The sequence below is a fragment of the Lynx rufus genome, unplaced genomic scaffold, assembly GCF_022079265.1.
Source record: "Lynx rufus isolate CCGP_SWC_20201006 ecotype Redwood Valley unplaced genomic scaffold, mLynRuf1.p SCAF_4, whole genome shotgun sequence".
NCBI lineage: Eukaryota > Metazoa > Chordata > Mammalia > Carnivora > Felidae > Lynx > Lynx rufus.
This window is the reverse complement of record NW_025814856.1, coordinates 16,779,918-16,807,645: the sequence shown is the minus strand read 5'-3', so window position 1 is coordinate 16,807,645 and position 27,728 is coordinate 16,779,918. Positions and strand designations below refer to the sequence as shown.

Sequence of the window (27,728 nt, the reverse complement as noted above, 5' to 3'; positions counted from 1 at the left end):
AGCTGTGCTGCCAGGTGGAGTGTGAGGGCTCCCCATTCGTTCTGGAGGTTGGCACAAGGCTGACTGTTGTGGGGTGAGGGAAGGAAAGTATGAGGGAAATGGGGACTGGCCTGGTAGCTTTTTTTTTTTTTTTTTTTAATTTTTTTTTTTTCAACGTTTATTTATTTTTGGGACAGAGAGAGACAGAGCATGAACAGGGGAGGGGCAGAGAGAGAGGGAGACACAGAATCGGAAACAGGCTCCAGGCTCTGAGCCATCAGCCCAGAGCCTGACGCGGGGCTCGAACTCGCGGACCGCGAGATCGTGACCTGGCTGAAGTCGGACGCTTAACCGACTGCGCCACCCAGGCGCCCCGGCCTGGTAGCTTTTAATGGCGCTCCCATCATGCCTGCTGTCCGAGTGCAGAAGACCTTGCAGTCCTGCTTTCCTGGGCCGCCTTTGGCCTGTGGTTTCTCCTTCAGTGTGATCCCATTTGCTTCAGCTTCTTGGATATTCCTTGTAATTTCTGGTCCACTGGATGGTAACCTTCTTGATTTCTAGGTCTTTTCTTACTTTATTCTTTTGAGCCATCTTTCCTGCCATGTTTAAGTATTTGTGGTAGTATGTTGAGGATGACCTATGAACTTCAGTTGGCTCTCTCTATCCATTCTCTTTTTTAATTTTAAATATGTAATTTTATTTTTTACCAAAATGGGATTGTATTGTACAAAATAATTTTGTGTAGTACAAAATAATTTTATTATTTTGCACATGTAGATTGCTAATTTACAAGTATGTTAATAAATATACTTCTACAACTTCGTTTTTAATGGTTAAATAGTGTTCTATTATAGAATTCTGTAACTATTAGCTGCTTAAAATTTTTTATTTTTTAATTTACATGCAAGTTAGTTAGCATATTGTGCAATAATGATTTCAGGAGTAGAGTCCAGTGATTCATCTCCAGTCTATAACACCCAGTGCTCATCCCAACAAGTGTCTTCCTTAATGCTCCTTGCCCATTTAGCCCATCCCCCCCACCCACAACCCCATCAGCAACCCTCTGTTTGTTCTCCATATTTAAGAGTCTCTTATGTTTTGTCCCCCTCCCTGTTTGCTTCCCTTCCCTACCTTAAAGTCCTCATATGAGTGAAGTCATATATTTGTTTTTCTCTAATTTTGCTTAGCATAATACACTCTAGTTCTATCTACATTGTTGAAAATGGCAAGATTTCATTCTTTTTGATTGCTGAGTAATGCTCCATTGTGTGTATGTATGTATGTGTGTGTGCGTGTGTGTGTGTGTGTATGTGTGTACACACAAACCACATCTTTATCCATTCATCTGTTGATGGACGTTTGGGCTCTTTTCCATACTTTGGCTATTTTTGATAGCGCTGCTATAGGCATTGGGGTGCATGTGCCCCTTTGAAACAGCACACCTGTGTCCTTTAGTTAATTACCTAGTAGTTAGTAGTGCAATTACTGGGTCATAAAGTAGTTCTGTTTTTAACTTTTTGAGGAATCTCTATACTGTTTTCCAGAGTGGCTGCACCAGTTTATATTCCCACCAATAGTGCAAAAGAGATCCTCTTTCTCTGCATCCTCACCAACATTTGTTGTTGCCTGAGTTAATTTTAGCCATTCTGACAGGTGTGGGGTGCCATCTCATTGTGGTTTTGATTTGTATTTCCCTGATGATGAGTGATGTTGAGCATTTTTTCCTGTATTGGTTGGCCATCTGGATGTCTTCTTTGGAGAAGTGTCTGTTCATGTCTTTTGCCCATTTCTTCACTGGGTAAGAAATGTTTTTTGGGTGTTGAGTTTGATAAGTTCCTTATGGATTTTTGGATACTAACCCTTTATCTGATGTGTCATTTGCAAATATCTTCTCCCATTGTGTTGGTTTCCTTTTACTTTTGCTGATTGTTTCCTTTGCTGTACAGAAGCTTTTTATCTTGATGAGGTCCCAGTAGTTCATTTTTGCTTTTATTTCCCTTTCGTCTGGAGACATGTTGAGTAAGAAGTTGCTGCAGCTGAGGTCAAAGAGGTTTTTAAAACGTCTGCTTTCTCCTCGAGGATTTTGATGGCTTCCTGTCTTACATTTAGGTCTTTCATCGATTTTGTGTATTTTTGTGTATAGTGTAAGAAAGTGGGTCCAGATTCATTTTTCTACGTATTGCTGTCCAGTTTTCCCAGCATCATTTGCTGAAGAGACTGTCTTTATTCTATTGGATATTCTTTCCTGGTTTGTCAAAAATTAGTTGGCCATACATTTGTGGGTCCATTTCTGGGCTCTCTGTTCTGGTCCATTGTCTATCCATTCTTTAAATGTCTATTGATTATTTTTTAAAAAGGTATAGTATTATTATTAGTAGTAGTATTACTATTTTATTAGGTAAACTGTATGCCTAATGTGGGGCTTACTTATGACTTTGAGATCAAGAGTTGCACACTCTACCAAGTGAGCCAGTCAGGCATCCCTACTCTTAAATTCTTTAATGTGCTCTGGGGTGCCGGGGTAGCTCATTCAGTTAAGTGTCCAACTCTTTGATTTTGGCTCAGGTCATGATCTCGTGGTTGGTGGATTCCAGCCCTGCATCAGGCTCCATGCTGGCTGTGCAGAACCTGCTTGGGATTCTTTCTCTCTCCCTCTCTCTCTGCCCCTCTATGTGCCTCTCTCTCTCTCTCTCTCTCTCTCTCTCAAAGTAAATAAACTTAAAATTTTTTTAAAGTATTATAAAATTCTTTAATGTGCTCAATTAAAACAGGACTTTGTGTCTGTTTAAGTCTTCCTTTTTTTCCTTATCTCTGGTTCCCCATCAGTGGTGTTTGGATATATTCTTTCATAATTTTTCTGGTTATTTGTGTGCGCGTGTGTGTTATAATGCTATTATGCCATATTTGCTTTTCTTTTTTTCTTTTAAGTAGGCTTCATGCCCGTGATGATGCCCAATGTGGGGCTTGAACTCATGACTTCGAGTTCAAGACCTAAGCTGAGATCAAGAGTCGGATGCTTAACTGACTGAGCCACCCAGGCAACCCTGGTTTAATTTTTTTCTTAATATGGTCTGGCATTTTCCCATATCAGTACATGAAGAGTTACCTCATTTCTTTTAAAATTGCATATTATTTCATAATTTAGTGAATCTGTCAGTGGGCATTTGTAACTTTTTAAACAATGCCACAGTCAACATCTCATTAACATTCATATTTGTGCACTTTTATGTCTTTCTCTGAACTATGTACCTAAAATGGATTGTTGAGTTAAATAAGTATATCAAAATTTGATAGACTGCCAAGTTGTCTCATAAAAGGTTGTTCCGATTTATATTCGTTGAGTGGTGTATGAGATTACCTGTTTTCTTACACTGTGCCAACACTGGCTATTAAATTGTAAAAAGATTTTATCACTCTCATGACCAGAAGATGGTATTTTTTATAATTTGCATTTTCCTATAATCTGCATTTTATTTTATTTTTTACAATCTGTATTTTAAAATGAGGCAGATTTTTTAAAATATGTGTTCTTTCTTGAGCTAAGAAGAATAAATTTTATAAATGTACTTTGTGAGGGTAAAAGGAAATTTATGCTAAACATGTTCTATCCCATATTTGGCATAAATGTGGGATAGAACATAGTTGGTATCTCCGGGTAAGTAAAACAGTATGTAAAGCCCTAGTATGGTACCTAATGCATGGTGGATATTCAATAAAAGTCTGTTCTCTTTCATTCCTTTATTTTCTCTTTCCTCCAGTTAATTGATAATCTCTTTTTGGTCTGCCTTGTTCTTTAGGTTTTCTGTAGTTGTTCCTCTGTTATCTGAGATAACAGAATGAAAGATATTTTCAATGAGTTTATGTGAAAGATTTCTGCCTTGGATCTGTGGGAGTCAGAAGGTTGGACAGTACAGTTTCTTGTCTTTCAAAGTAAAATCTTGCATTTTATATTTTTGTAGCATACATTCCAGATTTTTACTTGTTTTATGAAAAATATCTCTAGGGGCACCTGGGTGGCTCAGTCGGTTGGGCGTCCGGCTTTGGCTCAGGTCACCATCCTGTGGTTCACGAGTTCGAGCCCCGTGTCGGGTTCTGTGCTGACAGCTTGGAGCCTGGAGCCTGCTTCAGGTTCTGTCTCTCTCTCTCTCTCTCTGTCTCTCTCTCTTCCTCCCTCTGCTCGCACTCTGTCTCTCTCTCTCTCTCCCCAAAATAAATAAAGATTAAAAAAAAAAGAAAAAAAAAAGACAGATATGTCTGTTAAGTTCTTGAGAGGGACTCATGGGAAGCTCTTGGGTTGGCAAGCTGACCGCAGAGCTAGATGGGTTGCTGAAGTGTTAAATGTGGTCAAAGCCTTTAAGAAAAGGTTGTACATCCTTATACTCGTCTATGTAGTAACGCAATTTCATCCATGATATAGTAGAGCAAAGAAACTAGAATAACCAAAACAATTTTGGAAAAGACCCACTATAGAGGACTCACATGACCTTTTTGAAATACTGTACAGATTCAGTAATCAAGACAGTGTAGTATTGGAAAAATGGATAGACTTATAGGCCGGTGGAATAGAAGAGAGTCCAGAAATAGATCCACACATAGTATATGTAATTTTACTACAAAAATGCAATGGCAGTTCAGGGAATAAGGATAGTCTGTTCAACAAGTTATACAGGAATAATTAGATGTCCATAGGCAAAAAATACAGATCTAGACCTGTAGCTACACTATATACAAAATTTATCATGTATCATTGGCCTTAATATGGAGCCTAAATTTGAAAACTAGAAGAGTTCTAGAGGAAAACGTAGGAGAAAATCCTGTGGCCTTGAGTTAGATAAAGATTTCTTAGATACCTCACTGAAAATATAAGAAAGTATGAGGGAAAAATGAAAAATTGAATTCATCAAAATTTAAAGCAAAAGACACAGTTAAGACAATGAAAATACGGGTAAGACACAGTTTGCAAAGCAAAAGACACAGTTAAGAGAATGAAAATTCAAGTTATAGACTGGGATAAAATATTTGCAGAATTCATCTGATAAAGGGTTGGTACTTAGAATGTATAAGGAATCCTCAAAACTAATAATAAGAAAACAACCCAAAGAAAAGTGGTCAAAAAATTTGACCATTCAATTCACTAAAGAAAGGGATGGCAAATAAACATGAAAAGATGCTCAATGTCTTTAGTTATTAGGGAATGTGACACAACTATACTCTATCAGAATAAGTAAGATTAAAAAAAAAGTTCTCTGCTTCCAGTAGTGCTACTGGTGACTGTGTAATCCTCACCCTCAGGAGCAACGATGATGCCCTGGACTCTTTGTGTGGGAGTTCCAAATGGCCCTGTGCCCTTGGAGCACTGGATTTGAATCACAGATACAGAATCTGTGGTGCTTAATAGTGGTCCTAATTGAATACAATGGTAATCTTTGACAATTTACAGAACAGAAAGGATTTCAGTTTGCTTATTAGGAAAGGCTCTTCTATAGTGTAGAGTCTGGGTCCCGTAAAAATGAATGACTCCGTTGTGTTCTATATTTCTGGGTTTTCTTTTATTGGATCTTTAAATTTTGGACATATATTTATCTGCTTTAAGCTCATGCTATGAAGAGTGACAAAATTCTACCTAGTTAGGTAGTGTGGAGTGTGTTTTTCATACTGCTGTCTGTCACAGCGGCTAATTATTCTTTGTGGTTGTTGCAGGTACGCCATCCTCTAAAGCAACAGGGCTAGCCAACGGTGATCATGGAATGGAAGGGAATGATACTGCGGGTAAGTGGTTCCCCGGATTCCCCAAATGTGGAGGTGAAACAGTCACAGTAAACACCTTGATGAGCTTCTTTGAGGAAGACTGTTAGGGAGGCATGTGAATTATCTCTAAGGGTTTTGTTGTTCTTGTTGGATGTACTCAAATCCAGGGCATCTGCCACATAACATCTCTAACAACAGAAGAAAGAGTGGTATTGAATATTTGTTGTAGTTGTGCCACACAAGAGCTGGATCAATCTTAAAACTATGATTATAGATGCAAACTAATCATCATCAAAATATGTTATATTGGAGGCCTTTGGCCACTACAGCTCTTTACACAGGCTTTTCCCCACTGCACTTAGCTTGCTTGCCATGGCTTAATGTTAGGAAATCTGTGAGCCACACATTAAAAGTTCTTTCCTTTCTATTTTGCCCTCGGTCTTTTTCTCCCCGCCCACCCCCCCCCCAACTGTTACTTTTGAAATCTGTCTCTAACTTTAGCTCCAGCCTATTAATTACTAAGGCTTTGATATTCTGTCAGCTGGCACTGAGTTCCTATGGGTTTCCACCTCATAAGTAGCACCAGCTGTCTGACCCCAGAGCAGAATTCTCGAAGAAGTAGCAGGATCCATAGGGATGTACTGTGCAAACCTTCTCTTAGGTAGCCATTATGAGAGTCATGTTGTATTTTTATAAATAATTGCACTTTGCAGTTGTAATCAGGCTGACACTGTTGACCCAAATGAATAGACTTCTAATGGTCAAGCAAACTGTTCTTTGCAACAGAGCGTGCCCTTAACTGGGGCATAACATTCGATTCACATTGCTGCATTGGAGGTAAGCACTAGACACATACTGTGTCTGTGTTTCCCTTGTACGCATACCTCAGCCTTGAGAAGACTTTTCTTGAGCCGCCATACGATTTCTGTTTGTAAGGCTTCCAGAAAGCCTCCTCTTAGCAACAGCAATTATTCCAGGATTTATTTTTTATTCTGTGATCTTTCAAAATGTCCTCTCTATCTTTGTACCTCAGATTTATTGATGGCTGGTTTCCATTTGTTGTGAATGTTAGTTTTACCCACTGATATTAACATCCTTATTAGCAGCTCATTAACTTAGAAACTCTTTACTTTAAAAGCTAAAAACAACCAGAAGTGACACCTTATCTTCCAGTTTTGTGAACAGAAATTTTTGTATTTATTTGATAACCTTTGTTGTATTATTGACTGTTTCTGTGCCTGCTTTGAAAGCAGAGTCATCTATGTAGTATAGTTTTAAGGAAACACTTATGGAAATATACCTGTGATTAAAGGAGAAGCTTGAACATGAACTTTTAAAAAAATGTGTAAGTTCAGCTTTCTTTAACAAAGAGGCAGTGCCAGGGGAAGAAAAGGCTTGGAGGGGATTGATTTGATTAGCCAGTTGAAGGAGTGGATGCCATTTTCATCCAGAGAGGAAACAATTATCAAAACTAGAGTAGATTTCTTCCCCAGCAAGATGTCAAGTATGACCAGAAGAGACCCAAACTTTGGGTAGCAATTGCTCCCGATTGCCAACTCTTACTAGCACGGAAAAAATGGAACAGGAAAAACATGCAGCCTGGCCCTTACTGTTTCAAGACTTTTAGTTACCTGGTGGCAGAAAAGAACCCAGGGATTTATGAATTGCCCACTGACATGATGGCAGCCGGTAGAGTATGGTTTGCATACCTGGGAAGATGTGTGTGTTCTGAATTTGACCTTTTGAAAATATGCATGTTACACTGGGGGGTGGGAATGAGTAGGGAGGGGACAAAGAGTGCATGTTTTTGGAGCATGATGTGACCTCATTCTGATTTGGCCATTACTAACTAGAGCACATAGCTCAGTGCCATTTTGAAAAACTCCCATTTCTGTTTTATTCAGGATGTTGTCTCTAGTCCTAAGAGCAGACCAGCTCCGCTGATAGCATATAAAGGGTGTATGAGCATCTTGCTGTGTTGAACTTGCTGTTTACTAATGACCTGTGCTTTTCTGCCCTTTCCTTCCCCTTCCTACTTCTTCCTCCCTTTCTATTTTTCTCCTCCTAGAAGCCTAGCGTGTCTCTCCACACTGGGGCTGCTGCAACACCAGACCAGTGATCTTTCCTAAGCACCGTTACACTTCTAAAACCTGCAGCATTTTGCAGAGCTTTGCTTTTCCTTCCTGGACACGATGTAGAAGAAGCAGAGGGTAGTTCTTCGGGGCCTTTTCTGCTGCTGCCTGAGCAAACCACCTGCTTCCTCTTGTGCTCTGCAGGGCTTGATGGAACCTCCTTTCCCTTTGTGAGCACAGAGTACAAGATGAATCCTTGGGCATCTAATGTCTTTTATTTCTTGTTCTTTTTGAAAACTCATTTTATCATTTCATTCAAATCTCACATTTTTCTTTTTTTTTAAACATTTTGAGTTGGCCTTTTCCATGTGTTTTTTTCAGCTCTTCAGAATGAATCAGGATATTGTAACACCAAATGAGAACGTGTGCTTTCATAAAGGGATTGAGTCCACCAGTACTGCAGTGACCCTCCCTTTTCCTCTCCCTCCCCTCTCCCTCTGTGAGCTTGCTTTTAGGGAAGGGCAGTCTTTCAGGCTTACCTCTAATTCTCTCCACCTTACTAAAATCTGAATAACGATAGCTATTTTAATTTAGAGTAGCTCTGACTAAACTTTGAAAAGTACTTCCTCAAATTAAATCATCTTTTGTTATTTGTAAGTTGGGCTGAAATTGTTTTTATTATGAAATGATGGTTTATTTGTCTAGAGGCTTAGATTCTCTTGAAAATCTGACAACCTTTTATTGTGTATGAAATTTTATAACCAAAGTTACTTTCATAACATGATCATGAACTATCAAAATAAGAATTGAGAAGTTTAAGAAAGTGGAATCCTGTATAGACTACTGGGATGTTGATACAGAAACAACTTTTTCTGTAAAAATATGAGAATGAAAGTATATCGCAATTCACTGAACAACTACAACCAACTTATCAGGTTTCTAATGACATGGTTTTCAGATTGGATGCAAACTCTGTTCAGGTAGTGTTTTGAATCCCTTTGGTTTCTGGAGAAGCCTTTTTGCAGCATTCCAGGGGGACTGGTGGATCACGTGGGAAGACCTTTACAAATTAGCGTTTATACTCAGTGCGTTCTGAGGATTGTCCCAATGAGACTTTTTTTTTTTCCTTTTTAAGTTTATTTTACTTATTTTGAGAGAGAGGGAGAGGGAGAGAATCCCAAACAGGCTCTGCACTGCCAGCACAGAGCCCAGTGGGACTTTCTTAAACTTGTTCCTCGTTTTCCCACACTAATAGCTAAAAAATCTAGAAGAACTATTTGGGAAAAGTACTGTGGAGCTTTTCAGATAATAACCTTTGATTGGATTTTTAGCAGAGAGGTTTTTAGAGAATATAATACCTGGGCCATGGTTTGAAATCGTAGAGGAGTTCTGGCTTAAGAACCAGAATGTGAAACACTCCAGGTTTCTGTCCTCTAATTGATTATGCAGGTTGTCACAGTCAACCAAATTATTGATTGTTTTGGATTAAGATAAATAATTGGCACTAGATTCTAGGTAGGTTTTGAGATGTACGTTATTTTAGATCCTCTGACACAAAACTACTTTTGAGATGGAAAAACCAGAATATTATGAAAGTTTAAACCGAGTCCCTGCAATGACTTCTGGAATTCAGGAAGCATTCCCTCTTCTGCTCACAAGCAGGAGCTTGCTCCTCTGCCAGGAATTCCTTCTGTGAGTTCTTGGAAAAAAGACACTTAGAGGAAGTACATTTGAGGGAAGTTGCTTATGCTTACCTCTGAAGCAGTTGATAAAATATAAAACTCTTAACTGTAGGAGAGCACCCATCAGATAAAACCTAGCACTTGCCCTTTGGTGTGCATTTAGTTTTCAGTATGTGTTTTGGTTTTCTGTGTTTGTTTTGGTTTTGGTTTTTTGGCTAGGAACTTTGCAAAACTGGCAGTGCTAACTTTTAAGGATCAACTTTGACCTTTTCCTAACTGTTCTAACCAGTCTCTACAGCTTGTGCAAGTGACAGGTGGCTGGAGAAGCCCAGGGCCACCCTACTGTGGCAGTGGTTGAAGGGACACACTCAACACTCCATTGCTGACACTGATTTATTCCATTTTGGTTTCCATTTTGCTTTTTTTGTTTGACTCTTTTTCCCCAAATATGTTTTTTTATTTATGGAATTGAAAATTTCCACTAATGACAGCTAAAATTCCATGTACGTTGTTAGCTCTGTTTCTCTTGGATGTTTCATGTTGCTTCAGTGTAGCTTTGTACAAAGTAGCCAGTTCTGTAAGGATATGCTGTGTTGTCATCATGGGCGTACCTGAGTGTGAGGTTACCAGACTGGTCAGGTTGTTCTATTGAAATATGTTTCTTATTTGTAATCTTTCTCTCTCTTTCTCTCTCTCTCTCTTTTTTTTCTTCTTTCGCCCAATGTTGAAGATGTAGAACTTTGTTTATAAATAACATTTTATATAACCTCATTCATGCACCTGAGTTTATACTTTTTGTGATTTTAGACTATAACAGTTTGTATTTGGGGACATTTTAATGTGATCATTGTGCTAATAAATAAATTACACTAATAAACATCTTACATTAACACCTTACAGACTGGATTTGGTTGGAGTCTTAATTACTGAAGTATGATGTGACTAAGACATGAGTTTGGCAAATAAAGACTTGAGGAGTGAATTCTCAGTCTAAGCTTCTGATCCCATCCATAATAATTTCATAGTTGTATGGGCATTTTACTCTTTGCCAGACATTTTCATTTTCACTTACGTATCTTTGATTCTCAGAATAACTCCTTTTCATCCAGAATCTGTATTAGGTAAGCCCAAATGACTGATATTTTATGGTATCTGGTGAGAAAAACAGTTGGCAGAGTGGCAACATGCAGTTAATCCAAAAGAGTTACATGGCATATCAATTATTGTTCAATACCTTCTAAGACTACATGTGTGTGCTTAGTTTAGTCCAGTTAAAATTCAGGTTCACAGTCTTCCTAAAATGCCTTCTGAATTATCATTTGAAACTGTTACATTCAATGACATTTTAATTTTGTAACTTTATTATTTGATGATCTCTAGTATGCTGCTTCTGGGAAGAAGTCAACAGAATGCCCAATTCCCTACCCATTTCTGGGTTACTGTTTCTTTACAGTAGGTAGATTTGCAAATGCAATATGTTGACTGAACTAAGACATTGAAAAGATTCTATGCCAAAGGTAATTTGCATGGTATAAAGAACATTTTTCAGCTTGGCACATTGTTTACTAAGAAAGTTCAATTTAATGTCCTTAGGTTTCCCTGTGTGTGTGTGTGTGTGTGTGTGAGAGAGAGAGAGAGAGAGAGAGAGAGAGAGAGAGCACCTACATGAGCAAGTGGGGAGGGGGTCAGAGGATCTGAAGTGGGCTTTTTTGCTGACAGCAGATCGCCTGATACAGAATTCGAACTCACGAACCGTGAGATCATGACCTGAGCCAAAGTCGTATGCTTAACTAATTGCCCCCCGACCCCGGTTTTTTAAGATTTTATTTTTAAGTGATCTCTACACTTAGCATAGGGTTTGAACTCACAACCCCAAGATCAGGAGCTCCACCGACTGAGCCAGCCAGGCTTCTGCTTAGATTTTCTTTTATTAAGAGGGCTTAACAATCTATTCTTATGTTTAAAGCACAAGAATTTAAACACTATAAATAGTAATTCATAGTCCTGACTAACTTCTTATGAGTATGCTAGGATTAAAGGTTTTGGTGATCAGGACAATTCTTAGATCTTACTAGTGTATTCATTTTGATGAAAGTGAGATGAAATCTGGCTACTGTTGGATTCTTCCCCCTTGTAGACCTGATAATACATTGGAGCTGGAAGCCTAGAGAGGGTTCTGGACAAAGACATAGAACTGGTGGGGCAGGCACAGAATGTCAGCTTCATTTCTAAGTCACATGTAAGAGTGGATTATCCTCAATTTTATATTGATGCTGTTTCTGTTACAGTGAAAGCTTAACAAGACTTAATCACAAATTATTTGTGGAATAAATGTCTGTGCTACCATGGAGGCTAAGCTAGATGCAGTACACTAAGTCCTCCACAAATGGCAGTGTTACTGGTGGTTTCCATTATGAACAGGCTAGGTGGCTTTTTATTGTGAGAACTGTTCTGAATGTGATGTGATATCCGGTCATATCAACAGGGGAAGATGAAACTGCTTTGTTGGAATGTCCTGGCACAAATGATGTCCTAGGGGTTTCATCACTGTCTCCTGTAGCATCAGATAGAATGCAAGGAATTTAGCATTAGAAAAATTCTCAGGAACCATAAAGGTGAAATCTTAGCAGAAAAATAAATCTGTAATGTTAGAATTTCTGAGCAGCTCTTGTAACCAACCTCTAAGTTGGCATTATAACTTATAAATGAAGCCCAAACATAAAGCTGCACAATGTGTTCCTAGATATAGACATGGCAAGACCTCCTTTTCTCTGCCTCATCCCCAAATCCTGGAAACAAAAGTTTAATTACTTTCTTTCGTTTTCCAGATACAAATTGCATGTTGGAGACACATCAGTAAAATACAAACACCTAATGTTTCTTAAATTTTTTTTGCTTCATGGTTTTCTGATAAAGATGTAGAACTTCTCAGAAAACTCCACATATACCCATTAATACAACATGTTACATTCACTTTTAGGGTATTGAGGACTCCCTTGAAACCAGCTCATGCACTGAGCATTTCATTGTACAGTGAGCCATTCGATTTCAGTTTCTTTTGCAACTTGGTATTGAATAAGACCAAATAGCTTCTTCCTGAGGTTTTTGTGAATCCATTATTCTGATATGCTTTTTATAAAAAAAAAATTTTTTTTAAGAAAATTTTACAAACCTTTGTGTCAAGGGCTGACTTTCAGTAGATCGCAGCAAGGGAGCTGCTCTGCTGCGTATACAACCCCGACCCAGAAGTAGGTCGTCTACTCTGACATACTTAAAAAAAAAATTTTTTTTTTTACATTTATTTATTTTTGAGAGACAGACAGAGAGAGAGAGCACAAGCGGGGGATGGGCAGAGAGGGAAGGAGACACAGAATGCAAAGCAGGCTCCAGGCTCTGAGCTGTCAGCACAGAGCCTGACGCGAGGCTCGAACCCACAAACCATGAGATCATGACCTGAACCGAGGTCGGAAGCTCAACTGTCTGAGCCACCCAGGTGCCCCTCTGATATACTTTTTAAACCATAACTCTGTTTATATAATTTGCTTCTTTTTGTGGAATGAAACTCTACCTTATGACAACAGGCATATGTAGATATAGAATATTTTTCTTTTATTTGTAATTTCATAAGTAATATACAAGTACATTCTCCTTTCTTATAAAATGAAAGCATTATAGATACAGCCATACTGTATCCGAGACCAGAGGATTTTTGCTCAAAGAACTAATATTCACACACAGCTTCTGTAAATTGATCTTGTATTTTTACCTGAATGTAGACTTGAACAGATTTTTCTGATACATCTCATGAATGATAAGGATAACTGTCCTCTGTATAGCATATTGGAGTTTATTAACTCTTTCGAATGTATAACAGTATATCCATTTTTCATTTGAAGAAGTTGAAGTTAGGTTAATGATAGAACTCAAACTCAAACGTAGGCTGATGAGCCCTATGCTCTTTCTAACACAGCCTGACATATCACAGTGGGTCTTCTAAGTGCTAACAAAGTTCACAAAGGTAGTTGGAAGGAACGGACCTTTAAAGGCCTGTTTTTTTTTTTTTAAGTTTGTGTATGTATGTATGTATGTATGTATTTATTTATTTAGAGATGGTGAGGGAGGGAGGGACAGAGAGAGAGGAAGAGAGAGAAAGAGAAAGAGAAACAGAAATCCCAAGCAGGATCCTTACTGTCAGTGCAGAGCCCGATGTGGGCTCAAACCCACGAATTGTGAGATCATGACCTGAGCCGAAATCAAGAGCCAGGAACTTAACCGACTGAGCCACCCAGACGCCTCTAAAGGCCTGTTTTAAAGGCCTTTTTTAGTCTCTACTTTCTGGGAGAAAATCCAGGCTGAGGCAAGGGCTTTGTGTGTAGGTAGTTTATTTTGAGAAGTGATCCCATGGAAAAAAAGAGGAGACCAGGAAAAGTGAAATTGGAAAGAGGACAAGCCGATATGAAGAAGTATCACTAACTTAGTCACTTCTGTGGACAAAGGGGCCTTAATCCTGTGCCATCTCTCAGTTAACTGTTGTACTTCTGGGTTTGCACTTGTGCAGGGCCAGACTGCAGATGACTCGTCTCTGGCATCAAGATGATGTGAGGCAGAAAACTCTGGTTTGGTTGAAATAAAGTGCAGTCAAATCACACCTACATGCACCTGGATGCTGCAGTTATAGGTAGAGTGAAAGATGGACTTTTAAGGAGGATTGGGTACAAGAGGTGTCCAGTTAACCCAATAGATTAATTCAACAAAAGATTTATCTGCTTATGCCTTATTATAAGGAATAAGGTCCTTGAATTCTATAGAAGGAAATTTGAAGGAATTTCATCTATCATGGAACTAATTTCCCAAGCCTAATTGTTAGAAACTATATAACTAATTATATAAGTTACAAAAATTATTTCAGGAATTTCCAATCTTAGTGTTTTCTTCTTGAATCAGTTTCAGTAATAACTGCCTTTTAAGGAATTTGTCCATTTCATCTGTAGTTTGTTGTTGTGCCATTGTTTCTAATTTTTGCTTATAAACCCTTTTATTTCTGCAAGATTGGTGTTGATATCTCCTCTTTCATTTCCGAGTTTAGTAATTTGAGTCATATCTCTTTTACTGATCAGTCCAGTTACAAAAGTGTCAAATTTTGTTGATCTTTTCAAAGTATCAACTTTTGGTTTTGTTGTGTTTTCTGTGTACTTTCTTCTTTGTTTCATTTATTTCCAGTCTCGTTTGTATTATTTCCTTTCCTCTACTTGCTTTGCATTTAGTTTGCTTTTCTTCTAGCTTCTTAAGGTGTAAAGTTATGTTACTGATTTGTGATTTTTTTTTTACCCCTCTTTAATGTAAGTACTTATAGCTATAAATTTCCCTCTGAGCACTGCTTTAGCTGCATCTCCTAAGTTTTGGTGTGTTATGTTTTCATTTTCATTGGTCTTATTTTCTAATTTCCTTTATGACTTCTTTGACCTATTGGTAATTTAAGAATATGTTGTTAATTTCCACATGTCTATGAATTTCCCAAACTGCTTTCTGTTGTCATTTCCTAATTTCATTCCATTGTAGTTGGAGAACATATTTTGTATTATTTCAGTGCTTTTAAATATATTCAGGCTTGTTTTATGGCCTAACATATGGTCTGTCCTAGAAAATGTTCCATGTGTACTTGAGAAGAATGTATATTCTGCTGTTGTTGCATAGAGTGTTCTAAAAAATGTCTGTTAGATCTAGTTGGTTTATAGTGTTGTTCAGGTCCTCTATTCCTATTCTGTCTAGTTCCATTAATTATTGAAAGTGGGGTATAGTTCAGTGATTGAACTATCTTCTCAGTTTGGTTAGTTTTGACTCATATATCATCTATTCATATATATTCATATATGTAAAATATATATTCACATATTTTAGGACTCTTATCCTAATGTTTTAAAGGAGAAGTTTGATAATATAATTAACTCATATGATTTTTACATTGCTCACAGATTAATTCCTTTGAAAAATTCTAGAGTGTGGATAAAAGGATGTATACAGATGATTACTACAACCATGAGCCTCTAGGAGCTTCTAAAGCAGCAGTGAAATGTCAGTCACTGGTAGGAAGATTTAAAGTGCTTTTTCAAAAGATGACTTTTTTTTCTTTCAAAATTCAACCACTTTTTTTTTTTTTTTGGTAGAAATAGAAAAATCTGACCTAAAATTCATGTGGAATCTCAAAGGACCCTAAATAGCCAAAACAATCTTGAAAAAGATAAAGTTGGACGTTTCATACTTCTTGATTTCAGAACTTAATTGCAGTGTTACAGTAATCTAGGTCCTAGCCTAGACCAAAATAGACATATAGACCAAGGAATACAATAAAGAGCCCAGAAATAAATCCTTGCAAATATGGTCAAATGATTTTAAACAAGAATGCTAAGACCATTCAATGGGAAAAGATAGTCTTTTCAACAAATGGCATTAGGACAACTGGATACCTACACGCAAAAGAGTGACATTGGACTCTTACTTTATACCAAATGCAAAAATTAACTTAAAATGCATGAAAGACCTAAATATAAGAGCTGAAACTATAAAACTCTTAGAAGAAAACATGGGGCAGAAACTTGATGACGTTGGATTTGGCAATGATTTCTTGGATGTGACACCAAAACATACCACAAAAGTAAAAATAGATAAGTTAGACCCCATAAAAATTAAAAACTATTGTGCATCAGAGGATTCTATCAGTAGAAGGCAGCCCATAGAATGGGAGAATGTATTCGCAAAACATATCTGAACAAGAGATTAATATCCAGAATGTATAAAACACTCCTACAGCTCAACAACATAAAAACAAGATTAAAATGCATAAGGGATGTGAATAGACAGTTCCCCAAAGAAAATCTACAAATAGCAATAAGCACATGAAGAGATGCTCAACATCACTAATCATTAGGAAAATGCAAATGAAAACCACAGTGAGATACCACTTCACACCCATTAGGATGGCTATTATCCAAAAAATCCAAACAAACAGAAAATAACAAGTGTTGGTAAGGATGTGGAAAAATGAACTCTTGTGCACGATTGGTAGGAATGTAAAATGGTGCGACCACAATGGGAAGTGGATTGGTAGTTTTATAAAAAATTAGAAATAGAATTACTGAATGATCTAGCAATCCCACTTCTGAGTCTATGCCCAAAAGGATTGAAAGCAGAGACTCAACATAGTAGCATTATTCACAATAGCCAAAAGGTAGAAGCAACCTGTATGCTCACTGATGGATAGATGGATAGTTGGATGGATGAATAAAATGCATTATATACATACAATGGAGTGATATTCAGCCTTAAAAAAGGAAGAAAAGTCTGATACATGCTCCAGCACGGATGCACCTTAAAGACATTGTACTAAGTGAAATAAGCCAGTTAAAAAAAAACAAATACTGATTCCACTTATATGATTACTCTTACATGAGGTTCCGTATATAAATAGTCAAATTCATAGAGGGAGAATTGGGTAGAGTTTCAGTTTTGCAAGATGAAAAAAGCTCTGAAGATGGATGGTGGTGATGTTTGCATAACATTATGAATGTACTTAATGCTACTGAACTGTATACTTAAAAATGGTAAAAAAAAAAAAAAAAGTAAAGATAAATAAGCTAGCTCAGTGAAAAAGATGATTTTCAAATTAACCATCATGTACACTACAGACCTCTCTAGAATTACAGTAATGCTTTATTATTAGCTGTCTTGTGGCTTTTTTTTTCATTTGTACAGTTGCAGAGAATAATACACAAATATGTAAACATTACTTAAATGTTAAAGAGTTACAGGGAACATTTGGTAAGAACAGATGTGTAATAATGGTTAAATACCATGAGGAGGTTGGATGAGAACTAGTAAAATTTGAAATTAGAGCTTAAAATCTCCATTTGGATATAAAGTTGCCACCTCATTTGAGGTGTGGTAAACTGAACTGATCCCCACTCCCCCACCCCCCCCACCCCCACCCAAATCAAAACAAAAACCTGCTTCTCCATTCATTAAATGGAAATATAATGTTCTCTTAGTTACCTAAACGTTTGCAACTCTTTATCTTGTACCCCACATCTAATTTGGCAGAAAAATGGACCCGTGAGGTGCCTGGGTGACTCCGTAGGTTAAGTGTCTGACTCTTGATCTTGGCTGAGGTCATGATCTCACAGTTTCATGAGTTTGAGCCCCATGTCAGGTTCTGCGCCGACAGCACAGAGCCTGCTTGGGATTCTCTCTCTCCGTCTCTGCCCCTCCCCACTCATGCTCTGTCTCCCTCAAAATAAGTGAATAAACTTTAAAAAAATTTTTTTTAAAAAGAAAAGAAAAATCTACCTGGAACCTGACTACTTCTCACCACCTCCACTGCATTTTCCCTGATTGGAGCCACCCTCTCTCACCTTGACTACTGTAATAACCTCCCAAATTAGTCTTGCACCTTCCATTTGTTTGCTCCCTATAGTGTATTCTCTTGTTACTCTTTTGCTTAAAACCCTTCCAGTGGTTTCCCATCTCAAGGTAAAAGCCAGAGTCCTTACCAGTCACCGCAAGGCTTTACGATACCCCGCCAACCCTCTCCTTTGCTAACTTTGCTTCATCGCTGTTCTTAGTACTGTAACTGAAGAAACCAGGTAGGCCTTTATCTTGAGCTCTGAGCCCTGGCTGTTTTCTCTTGATTGTTCTTCCCTCAGATATACTCATAGTTCTCTGTATACCTTTTCAGTGAAGGCTTCTCTATTCTAAAATTGTACCTCTTCCATTTTTTTCTCCCGACTTCTCTGCTTTCATTTTTTTCATGGTACCTGTCACTTATAATTTGTACAGTTTAATTATTTATCTTGTTTATTCTCTGACTTTCCCCACTAGAAGATAAATATTATGACAGGGATAGGGTTTCTGTTTTGGTCATTGATGGGGCCCAGCACCTAGAACATGTCTGGCACATGGTACGTGCTCAGCAGTTATTGGATGAATCATCTTGTTGAATGTGTAATTAAACAAACAGACAAACAAACAAAAAGCAACTCTGAAGGAAAGAAACGTGATTCTGAGAAAGTCTGTCCCAAATTGGCAATCGTATTTGTACTGAGATGGAAAGGAAGTAAAGTAGGTGAAGGGGTGGAGGTTGGAAGGGTGCACTGATTGAGGCACTGATTAAAGCAGAGAGAAGAGCTAGAGTGCTCTCTCTCTCTCTCTCTCTCTGTCTGTCTGTCTTTAATGTTTATTTATTTTGAGAGAGAGAGAGCAGGGGAGGGGCAGAGAGAGGGAGAGAGAGAACCCAAAGCAGTCTCTGTACTGCCAGCTTGAACCCACAAACCATGAGATAATGACCTGAGCCGAAATCAAGAGTCGGACGGTCCCCCCAGAAGAGTTCTCTTTCTGGCAGTGGAGGGGTATTTCTGCCATTGCATACTTCCTGCTCGTTCTAAAGGATATCGGGACTTTCCCCTATAGATACTTTGCTGTGTTTCTGCAGCATGTAAGAAATGAAGCAGGCATTTTTTTTTAATGTATCCAGGATACAGATATATCCTCTTCTGTCTTTGGAGGCAAAGCCCAAGTATGTGTTACTGGTGTTACTGTCATATCCCTGAGCATGTGAAGCTTACAATGACTTGCCATCTCCCTCTTTATCTAACACATTTTCATGTCTAAAACTTTGTCACTGAGGTTGAAAAGAATTTTTGTAGTTAATAATTAAGCCTTGTACTATGATCTTTCTATGCTACTGAAAAAATTACAAACTCCTGTCTAGACATAATGACCGTTGTGTTCAATGAGCTATGGACCACCTTGCTATTTTATGTGTAAACAGAAAAAGATGATCTGACTTGAATTTTGTATATTGTTGATGTAACATAAGTAGTTTGGTCATCTCCCTTCTTTTCTCTAAACCAGCATTTTTTTCTCTGAGCATGTGGTTCTTTCTGTTGGTTACATGAGAAAAGAAAGTGAAGAGCAAGGCCAATATAATTGCAGTCTAGTTATCACTACATGTCTTTTTGGAAACAAGTTCGTCTTAGTGATTTGTGTAGATTCAAGAACGCTGTGGGAAGAGCAGGCATAGATCTTCCTCTGAGCTTGGCTCTCTTGGGCAAGTTATTTGCCCTCTTTGAGCTGAAGTTTCTTCCTCTATAAAAAGAGAACTAGTAATAGAAGAATTGTTTGGATTAAAGAAGAGAAAACAATTTCAGTGCTTTGTAACATGGATGAAGGAGTTAATAAATGTAAGATGATATTAGGATGATGATTAATGTCCACATTGAAAGCCTTTACAGGTTCAACCCAGGAACTGTTTTTGCCAATAAATCACTGTTTGGCCATCAGCCCCTTTTCCTATTTAGATGATTATATAACAGTATTTTAATTGGATGTAACTAGAACATGTCTGCTGTCCATTGTGTCTTTGGAGATGCTCTATTTCTAGAGGACAAAATTGAAGGTGGCTCTTTAAAAGAATTCCAGGCAAACTGAAGACTTTTGTTTCATGTGAGAAAATTAACTTAGGACTTCGTCACTGCAAAAACCCGGCATGGCTGGTTCTCCAGTAGGTTTTAAGCAATTTAAAATGAGATGAGAAGACATAAAGCTGTGCAAACTGTAAGTCTAAGTATTGACATAGATCCCCTGCAGGTCTTCATTGAGGAGTTCTGCTTTCTGCTTAATAGCAGTTAGTATTTCTGGTCTTCGGTTTTTCTGTGTAAAATAGACAGGTGTTCTGTTGTTGAAGCAGCTGCTGCTGTTATTGGTGCTGAGCAGCAAAGATACAGTATGTTCTTTTATGCATATGATAGCCTTTTAATTAGAAATTAACATGTGCCTTCTGATTTATTCTCTTTGGCTTAAATATCTTTCTTTTTCCCATTTAAGCTATCTCACAGTTCTTAACTCTTTCAGTATCCGTATCAGCTAGCATCTGATCAGGAGACAGAAAAGACACAGTAATTTAAACAGGGAATTAAAGGGTATTTAAAGGGCAATTAGAAGGTATTTAAATTTAAACAGGAATTTAAAGGGTAAAGAAAACTCTAAGAGTACAAGAATAGCAGATATAGGGAACGGTTAACTACCTCCAGGACTCAGGCAGAATACACAAGGAAGGAAAAATGTGAAGAGTGCTCTTCTCACCCAAGGCTAGTTTCTTATCTTACATGTCTTCATTGGATGGTAAAGATGTTTGTTGAGGTGCTGTAAGCCAAGATTGGCAAACAGGAAACTGTACATGGAGGTACTGCTAAATCACCAGATAGCCGGCTTTGGGTCGCTGGTGGAACTTGCTTGGGAAGATGCTCGTGTGAGTGCCCACTAAAACACCAGTAGAGCACCTTGGGAGCAAGAAGATAGAAAAGCACATAGGAAGCAAGAAGAGAAGCCCTTCCTCCAGCACCCTCTACTAAGCTGGTATACCAACTGACAAAGGAGAAACATTTACAGGGTCCAGCTCCATTATCACAAGCAAGGCAGTAAAGGGGAGATTTGAGTCTAAGAGGCAATACTTGGTAACTGTTGCAGTCTACCCCTTTGGCTACTTAGCTTCCATATGCACTTTTCAACATACATATGAGTGCTCATGTATCAATGGAACAAGGCTTACATTTCCATTTAACAAGCTAGAACTATCTCTCATATGATGAAGAAGCTCTCATCCTTTTCCCAAATGACAAGATGCTTGGTCACTATAGTCATTATATCCATTGCTGGACATGTTATTCACTCCTCAAATCACAGCTCGCTGAATATTCTATTGTCAAGAGACTGATTGTGAAGTTAAGCTTTGGTAACTTATAATAATGGAAAGAAGGAAGAGAAGAAGAAAATGGTTATACTATACAAATAAACACAAAACATAACAAAGAGAAAATATGCCAAGCCTTCAAAGTTCTCATTTCTGTAATTAGTAATGAGACCATAATTGATGTCTATGTCTTCTTTTACCATTTCCCTTGCCCTCAGCCAGAATCTCAGCTGATTGAAGTTCTTTATCTGGCAAGATGACCCAAACTTTCAAATTTTCATTTGTTTAGTAGTTTGGCCTTTTTTGGGCAGCTCTAGTTTTCCATTAACCTTATTATTAGTGTGGAAGTATTAGAGGTATCCCAATGAATCCCCTGGGTTCCAGACATAGTCTTCCTTCCTTTCATTGTGTAGCAGCAATCCAATTTCCCCTTGATAATCAGGCTCTCTCATTCCAGCCAGTAGAGTAACCCCCTTTTCTGCCTTTTGGTTCAGTGGAATAAAGAGTCCCAAATGGCCAGGTGGGAGTCTCATTTTGTAGTTCAATTGAACTGTTGTTGTGTATGCTGGTAGATACATTACTTCCTAAGGGACTAAGACCTTCAAACTAGGACATCTCAAAGTTGTCAGGAGTGGAAGCAAAAATTCTATGAGTGGGTTATTGGATAGAATAGTGACTCCCCTTGATTTCCAGACCCATATATTATCTGGCCTCTAAAGGTCTTTGATTCAAAGCATTCAAAGTAATATCCCATTTTTTTAGGATATGGTCTTTCAACTGAAAATGTAAGTGGGTCTTCACTAAGCAATTCCATCTTTTAATTAGGCCAAGCCATTCTGGGTGATGGAGTGTAGTAGTACCAGTTAATTCCATGGGCATGAGCCCATTTTTTCACCTCGCTGTGAAATGACTTTCTTGATCAGAGGCAGCCCTGTATAGAATGTCATGTTGGTGGAACGAGCATTTTGTGAGTCCATAGGTGGTGATGCTGGCAGAAACATTATAGGCAGAGAAGGTAAATTTATATTCAGAATACATGTGCATTCCAGTAAGGATAAATCTCTGCCCCTTCTACATAATGGGAGATGTTTAGTACAATCAGCTTGCCACCAGCTGGCAAATACTGGGAGGCTTAGTGTTGGTCTGTGCAATTGACAGATTAGACGCTTGGCAGTAGCTTTAGCCAGGTGAACCTTACTTAAGGGAAGACCATGTTGTTAAGCTCCTGTGTAACTTCCATCCCTGCCACCATGACCACTTTTTCATGATCCACTGAGGAAGCACTTTAGTGGCTAGGGAAAGATCTAGACTAATCTACATAGGTATGTCATTTTGTTGACCTGGTTATGAAGAGCTTCCTTCACAGTGATGTGACTATTCTTTAATGATTATTCACATGGAGCACAAGTATCTTAGTCGGTGCTCATTTTGTCCACATGTATTTTTCCCAAATTTCCTTGTCACCATTTCCCTCCAAGTCCTTAACCAATCAACAAAATCCCTAATAATTGTCCATAATCAGCATAAATCTGTGCTCTGACCATTACTCCAGGCAGAGGGGACAGTGTATGTACTGCTCAAGTCCTGCCCCCTGGGAGGGTTGTTCTTTACCACTGTCCTTCAGGGTTACCTTTACGTGGGACTATATCTGTATTAGCATATTTTGCAGACCCATGTATAAATCAGGCTTTGGTTTTTCTTCTTTATTCAGCTGATCTTTTTTTTTTTTATTATTTATTTTTAACAGAGAGTGTGTGTGCAGGAGGGGCAGAGAGAGAGAGGGAGACAGAGAACCCCAAGTAGGCTCTGCACTGTCAGCACAGAGCCCGATGTGGGGCTCGAACTCATGAACCGTGAGATCATGGCCTGAGCCAAAATCAAGAGTTGGTTGCTTAACCCACTGAGCCACCCATGTGCCCCTATTCAGCTGATCTTAATGGAACTCTTAGGAGGCTATTGGCATGGATTGAGGGAGAAGAGGCAGTGTGACAGGAGTCAGTTTAAAGGAGTGTGAGCTACCTGCTCATGTAGCTTACTCATATTTTCGGATCTGCTTGAATTTAGTCTCTTATGTATCTTGATGATAGATTGGTACTGGGTATGCCCAACTTTATGGCTAAGTGGGTTAGATAATATACAGTTTGTGATGAGAAGCTCAGGTCACATGGTCACAGTCTGCCCATGTTGAGGCATTTGGTGTCTACCAGCACCAAGTAGCAAGGCTGAAGCTATTTCTGAAGTTGTCTGAAGAAGATAACATAGGTTTTTCCAAAATTCTAGAAGTTTGGGCTGTGGTTTTCTCATTCTTGCTTGCTAGAGGCCCCATTCAGCATCCCTGTTTGCCATGGACACTTCAAGTATCATTGGATCTCCTGGATCATAAGGCCCAAATGGCAAAGCGGCTTGAACTGCAGTCCAGACTTGATGCAGAGACTTCTCTTGCTCCATCCTCCTCTAAACTGTCAACCTTTTAGCTAACTTTGTAGATGGATTAAAGAAGGACACTCACGTGTGGTATTTGTTGCCTACAAAATCCAAAAAAGGCCTACTAAACAGTGTACCTCTTTTTTCATTGTCAGTGATGTGAGTTGTTGCAACTCATCTTTTACCTTGGAAGGGAAATCTTGGGCCATTGGTTCCAAACACTTAATTGCTATGAAGGGCCCTTGAATTTTTGTGGTTTATCTCACATCCTTAGTTTGCATATGTCTTACTAAAGCATCTGTATTTACTGCTTCCTACTCATCAGATCCATTTAGCATAAAGTCAGTATAATGGGCTAGTGTGGTGTTTTTTGGAATGCCTTGAGGTTCAAGGTCTCTGGGGTATATTATGGAAGAATTGATGTAGTCCTGAGGCAACACTCATAGGCCTGTGAGAGGCAGGTAAAAGCAAAGTGCTTCCAGTGGTCTTTGCAAATTGGTGTTGGAAAAAAGACATTAGCCAGGTCGATAGCTGTGTACCAAGCACAGGGACCATGTTGATTTGCTGCGGTAAAGATGCCCTCGGGAGCATCAGCTACCTGATGGAATAACCTCCTAATTAAGTTTAAGATAGAGTTCACAGTCATTCTCCAAGATCCATCTGACTTCTGCTTCTGCCCAGGCCAAATCGGTGAGTTAATTGGGGATGTGATAAATATTACCACCTTTGTTTGTTTGTTTGTTTGTTTGTTTTTCTTTCCCAAGTCTTTGATACTGGCATTTATGTCTTTATTTCTCCTGGGGGTATGGTATTACTTCTGGTTTAGTATTGTGGTAGGGAGGAGAAATTCTAGGGGATTCCCACTTAGCTCTTCCTATGATAATGACTCTTGACAGTTGAGTTAGCCAATTGGTAATGTGTGGGTGGAGGAAGCCAGTGTGGGGTTATACCAATTGCCAAGTATGTCTGTTCCCATTTATTCATCCAGGAGCTAAAGAAATAACCACAAAATGGGTCCATGGAATGTCTGGGTCCAGTATGAGTTGGACTTGAGCTAAATAAGCACTCCATCTATAACCTGACTACCAGAAGCTGTCACTTTGACTGGTAAATGGCGCTTTGGGTCTCCAGGAATTACCAATCCCTGAAAGGCCTGGGTATTTCCTTTTCTTTAATCCAGTCACTCTAGTAAATGGCCCTAGAGGAAGCTTGGAGGAGGATTCACAGTTTGTATTTGTGGAAACTGCAGAATTTTTCCTCAAGGGTTTCTGGGTTTGTGAATTGACTTGGGTCTGGAAACTGGACTTTTCAGAAGTGGTTTTTACTACCTGAAGTAGGATTTTTTTTTCCTATTATATAGATAAATCCATGAATGTTGTGATCAATTAACTACCACTAAAGATCCCCAAGGCATTCTGATTACTGATACAACCCTGCCGCCTTTTATGGTAGGTGTACCCACCTTGTCTCTGGCTAGTAAGACCTGCCACTTGGCCTCTGCTATTCTAAGATCCCATACTCCCTAATGAAATCAGGAAACCCGCTTCCATGATGACAACCCCCATGGTTATACCTAAGGATTGTGACAGAAAGGGTGTAGCCTGCAAAGCATAAAATACTTGCATCTGATGCTTTACAGATAAAATTTGTCAACCCAGGTCTAGGGGGACAGGTACATACTACAAAGGAGAATAACCACAGAGCTTTTCAAGGATGCAGGTGCTCCCTCACTAATGTATTTCTTAATTCCTTAAAGGACTGCCTTCTGGGGCTTCTTGTGCATCTTAGGTCACACATGAAAAATCTGTTCTAACGCTTCTATTTCCCTAAGCCTTTGGATTCCCTCCTTTACATCTTGCCAGGGAAGCTTTGGCATCTCTCCCTCATTAAATGGAGTTCACTTTTGAGTCCAAATTTCAGTTGATTGAGTGAGCTGCTTAGAGCTACTTTGAGCTGCATAAGCTAACACATTAAATTTGGAATCTCTAGTGAGTGAAACTGTATCAATGTATTAGGCCCAGTATAGAATTATATCCTACTTTCTGTGGTCAAACATTCTTAGAATCTATTTTTACATATGTTACCCTGGTTTTATTACCAGCATCTTACTTTTTTTTTTTTTTTTTTGGTGCACAAGCTGTTTTCTTTGGGATCATATTGTATACCTGTCCTCCTATCCCCCTAGATCTGGGTTGGTAAACATTTATCTGCTGCAAAGGGCCAGATTTAAATATTTTAGCTATGCAGGCCATGCAGTCTCTGTCACAGATAGTCAGCTCTGCCACTGTAACACAAAAGCAGCCATAGATAATAATATATATAACAAGTGAGCAGGCTATGTTCCAGTAAAACTTTTATTTATGGACACTGAACTGTGAATTTCACATAATTTTCACATGTCTTTTAATTTTTTAAAACCATTTAAAAATGTAAAAACCCCTATGGACTTTGGGTGATAATGATGTGTCAGTGTATGTTCCTTGATTGTAGCAAATGTACCATGCTGAGCGGGATGTTGATAGTTGGGGAGGCTCTTTGTGGGAGGGGCAGAGGGTTTATAGGAAATCTGTATTTTCTGTTCAGTTTTGCTGGGAAACTAAAACTAGTCTTAAAATAAAGTTCAATTTTTTAAAAATGTAAAAGTCATTCTTAGGCCATGTACAGAAACAGATAGCAGGGCAGATTTGGCCCATGGACTGTAGCTTACCAAACCCTACCCTAGAGCATGCTGAGATTTCACCATAGTAATGGGCCTGGGACAACAGACTGTAGTTGTGTAGGCTGTGAGGAAAATGAGCATCTGCCCCACGTGAAATTTTCTCAGGGTTTTGAATCAGGGAGGCTAGTTAGTATCCTCAAGCACTAAAGGGCAAGCTCCTTCACTAGTAAGCAAGGCTCAGAGTGACTTGGGGTTTCAGGCTGGTCACTGTCACCTGCATGTAACCAGATGTCTCCATTCCAAGTATCATTATTCTGTTCTTTCCCAGTCAGTGTCCTGACTTCACATGAGACACTTGGTGAGACTGTGAGTTCAACAGACTTTGTATTGAACCTTTTTGTTTGATTTTTCTCAACATTTGCCTTGGGATTCTTTGAGTCTGTGATGTGAACTCTCTGCTCGGGTTCTCAAAGTGACTCTCAGAGCTTGAGAGACCAGAGTTTGCCATTTTCTTCCAGTAAGCACTCAGTGTGTTCAGTAGAACCGATTTCTACTGCAGTTGTAGTCATTATTGCCTTAACATTCAACTACAACAGTGACTTGGGCTCCCAGGGCACTTGCCTCAGTTTGCACGTCAGTCACAGATAGCTCAATTAATTGTGTTACTGCTGCATGCCATGTATCACTAGCATCCGATTTCCCATCGACAGGGTTCTCATTAGCATTGCACTTAAACCCAAAGGCCTGACCAAACCAGTCGCCATATCCCATGTTTGTAAGTTTATGTTCTGGGAGTGCCTGACTTTTGGTACTACTAATTCTATGTCAGGGTCCAGTCAAGAAACAGAAACATGGTAATTTGAATAAGGGAGAGTTAAAATAAACAACTAATTACTAATTGTAAGAAATTTAAGGGGTAGAAAGAGCTCTGAAGAATCTAGAAATAGCAAATATAGGGAATAGTTACTCCTTCTTGTGCCCAAGAGAGCGTATACAAAAAAGGGATGAATTTGGAAGAGAGTCCACCCAAGGTTGAGATTCAGACCCCTTTGAAGAAGATAAAGCTGTGGTGTACTAGAGTGTGGAGAAGGTCCTGCGACGCCACAGGCTGGGGCTGGCAGGTAAGAATACCACTTTTTGGGCAACCAGCAAAACTCCAGGAAGCCGCCCTGGGTGGTGATGAAACTCACTAGGAAGCTAGCTGGGATGACAGCAGAACTCACATAAAGCCACGTGTGGAGTGCCACTGAAATTTATGGGGGTGAGCACCATTGTGTGTCTCACATACCAATTAAAGCACCACAGGAGCAAGTAGAGAAGAAAATAACTGGAACTGGACACATAGTATAGGTACTTAAGTGACTATTTGAATAAGTGAGTCCAGCTCAAGATAAAATTATCAGTATCTTATGGTTGATTCATTC

At 38.8% G+C, this 27,728-nt stretch overlaps 1 protein-coding gene across 10 annotated transcripts in view; it reads left to right on the top strand.

Annotated features, from left to right (window-relative positions):
* Positions 1-27,728, top strand: part of MAP4 (microtubule associated protein 4) — a 195,467-nt gene that overhangs the window by 82,225 nt on the left and 85,514 nt on the right. For all 10 annotated transcript variants that reach the window (XM_047095989.1, XM_047095990.1, XM_047095988.1 and 7 more), the window contains one exon: positions 5,680-5,748. In XM_047095989.1, coding sequence (XP_046951945.1) covers positions 5,680-5,748 — 69 coding nt within the window. The remainder of the gene's footprint in view (positions 1-5,679; positions 5,749-27,728) is intronic.